Consider the following 3,027-nt stretch of genomic DNA (forward strand, 5'->3'; position numbering starts at 1 on the left):
GCCAGATTATTCGTTGTGCCGCCCCGTGACTCCACGAGATGTTGAAAGGTGATGCGAGGAATCTGACACTGCACTGTTGCCCTTCTGTTGTCCCCATATCTTCAGAAAAAAATCACTTCTACTGTCATGGTAAACAATCTGCTTCTCTATTTATAATGGTCTGGCCCTCTAGCAACTTCAGCGCGAAATTATAGCTAATTTGCCTACAAACGTCAGGTGGTCATAATAATCTGGCCACTCAGTTAAACAAATTTTATATACATATATAATAAATGATAAGTTCACATAAATCAACAGATAATCAATAAAAGTGTCCAGATTTACATAGTATACATACAGTAGTTACTTAGTATTTGAGGTTGAATAAAGACATAGGTCTACTGAGTTCAACCTATGTGAGCATGAGTTTGTTTCCAGTCATCAAAGGAGAACTATGGGGTAACCTTTTTTCCCCATAGTTATTCTTAGGTTCAGGGGAGAACATATACTAATCTCCTCCCGTGACCCAAAGCTCAGTATAGCCCGCTATATGCTGAGAACGCCGGGACAGATTCTGACAATACTGTCGAGATCCACCCAGCTGGCTGATTGACAGTGGTCTCTGCCTATCTAGAGGCGTACCATTTTAATGTAATTCACTCGTCCCATAGTTCTTCTTTATGAGTACCTGTGACCCTTTATATTCTGTTCTCTTAGGAAAGTATCTAATCTAATTCTTGAATGATTTAATGCTCACAGCTGATCAGTGGCGGACCTAAAGAACAAAGGGCCCTGGTGCAAGATTTTTTTTGGGCCCCGCCCATCCAAAAAAACCCACAAACACAGCGCTCCTCCCGCAGCGCTCGGCCGGCTGTCACTTTCTCTCCTCAATGGGTACCAATCCGGCGCTGGGACACACCCTGGTGTGCCCGCACTGGCGGTAGTTCCGCCACTGCAGCTGATACCAGCGCTCAAGGTGAGGCCGAACCAGAGTTTTGTAAAGTGGCAAAATTATTGCTTTGTCTCTAGAGCACCTTGAACACTTATCCAGCAGGTTTAAAATCACCAACAAGCTATATAGTGCCATAGCAATCTGCATCGTATCACTCTTGGCAAGTATGCAGCTAGATTACAACAGCAACTGTTGTAATCTACACTGTTGACTGTTGTAATCTGATTACACTATACTGTATGTGATAAGCTATTTGGGGCTCTGGAATGCCAGTAACCACTGAGAATCAGTGGTTACCATTCATTAGTGGATGCCTTAGTATTTCAGGAATCGGGTGTCTGATAGTGATAGCAGAGCGGTATTTACCACACTTGCTGTCACTGTTTGACAGCTGGTACAGATTGGCAACCTGATGTGTACAGCTTTTTTCTAAGTGTTTCAGAATAGAAAGCTACATGCTTCTATTCTGAAACAATGTTGCAAGCTTCTGATCGTTCTGGGAACGATCAGAAGCCTTTACTGACACTGATCCTGACATCAGGAACTAAGGTTGTTATTATTAGCTGTTCCTAGGTTTGGAGCAGCCTAATAATAACCAAAAATTAATCAATTAAATTATCAAGCAGTCATAGTGAGATCAATTCACAATGGCTGCTTGATATAATTAAAAATAAATAAATAAAATAAAAGTGTAAAAAATGTTTTTTTTAAATAGCGTAAAGTGTAAAAAAATAACAATAAATTGAAACATTTACATTTCTACACTATCACATCACACTATCATAAAAATACACATACCCGCCCAAATGCCCCAATACCTAACCCCATACTTCCGATACTCCCACTAGTGACTAGGGAGCATGGAGCTGGTTTCCTGGACAATCAGGAAGACAGTCAGCGTGTAATGACTCGCTGCCCGGCTTCCTGAATGGTCAGGAAGCTGGCCAATCAGGAAGCCGGGCGCCGTGTAATGATGAGGCACCTGGCTTTCTGATTGGCCGGGAAGCCGGCTTCATGCTCCCTCGTCACCTCATGACGAGGAAGCATGGAGCCACCTAGTGACGAGAAGCATGGAGACGGCTTCCCTGGTGATCGGGAAGCTGGGTGGCGAGTCTTTACACGCCACCCAGCTTCCCGGCTAATCAGGAAACCAGCCACCTGGCTTCCTTGAAGGGATTTCAGTATCGGTATTTGGTATCGGCGAGTACCGGGGGGGAAAAATACCGGTACTCGTACTGCATCCCTAATATGGACACGTAAGTGCCTTTGATTCTGTTTACTATCCTATCGAACACCCTGGAAACTTACCTTAACTGGTTGTACTGGCAAAAATAGCTGATGGTTTTGCCAAAAACTTTATGACCACACCCCTCAATGTTATGGACAATAGCATAGGGGGTGGAGTCCCCTGGTCCTACCCTGTTTGTACTGTCCTGATACAGTAGGGTAAGTTTCTGTTATTTTAGGACTGGAAGTGAGTTATTGGCAGAACTGGATTTCGATACTCTTTAAGGATCTATAAAACTGTGAATATAACAATGTCTCCTTAGCGAGATGCAGAGCTGCTTTAGCATGCAAAACTGGATGTATAAATGTGGGAAAATACAAAAACTTACCTTCTTCGGTTTGTAATTATCCACAAAAGATATTACAAAGTCATATCTTTGTTGGCTCACTGGAGGACTAAATCTCACTGGCTCCATTTGTTTTAAGGCAACCTCCCACGGAGTACTGAAAAATATTATGTTACAGTTTACTTAAAATCCAACATAATAGACAAAATAATTGTCTCAGAAAGAGATAAGTGGAACAAGGAGAGGAGGAAAAATATATTTGAAAGCTTCACACAAATGTTACTGTCTGATAACATAACTAGATGTATTTATAAAATGTTTTCAGAGCCATTTGTTCTGCAAATCTAACATTTACATTGGTTCTGTGTGAATAGAGCAAAGTCGAAAGTTTTCTTGTGCAGAATGAATGTCATTATCGGAACATATCGCAATCTGGCCACTAGATGAAACCTAGGAGCACAGAAATAAGTGTTTTTTTTCTATGCTCATTGGTCCCATCTAGTGGCCATCTCGTCTTGACTT

General features: G+C 41.9%; 1 protein-coding gene across 1 annotated transcript in view; it reads right to left on the reverse strand.

Moving 5' to 3' along the window:
- Positions 1-2,634, reverse strand: part of HENMT1 (HEN1 methyltransferase homolog 1) — an 18,210-nt gene extending 15,576 nt beyond the window's left edge. The window contains exon 1 of the mRNA XM_018568991.1: positions 2,548-2,634. Within this exon, the coding sequence (XP_018424493.1) occupies positions 2,548-2,634 (87 nt within the window). The remainder of the gene's footprint in view (positions 1-2,547) is intronic.
- Positions 2,635-3,027: the final 393 nt, after the last annotated feature.

Source organism: Nanorana parkeri, unplaced genomic scaffold, assembly GCF_000935625.1.
Source record: "Nanorana parkeri isolate BGI_ZX_2015 unplaced genomic scaffold, ASM93562v1 scaffold1271, whole genome shotgun sequence".
Lineage (NCBI taxonomy): Eukaryota > Metazoa > Chordata > Amphibia > Anura > Dicroglossidae > Nanorana > Nanorana parkeri.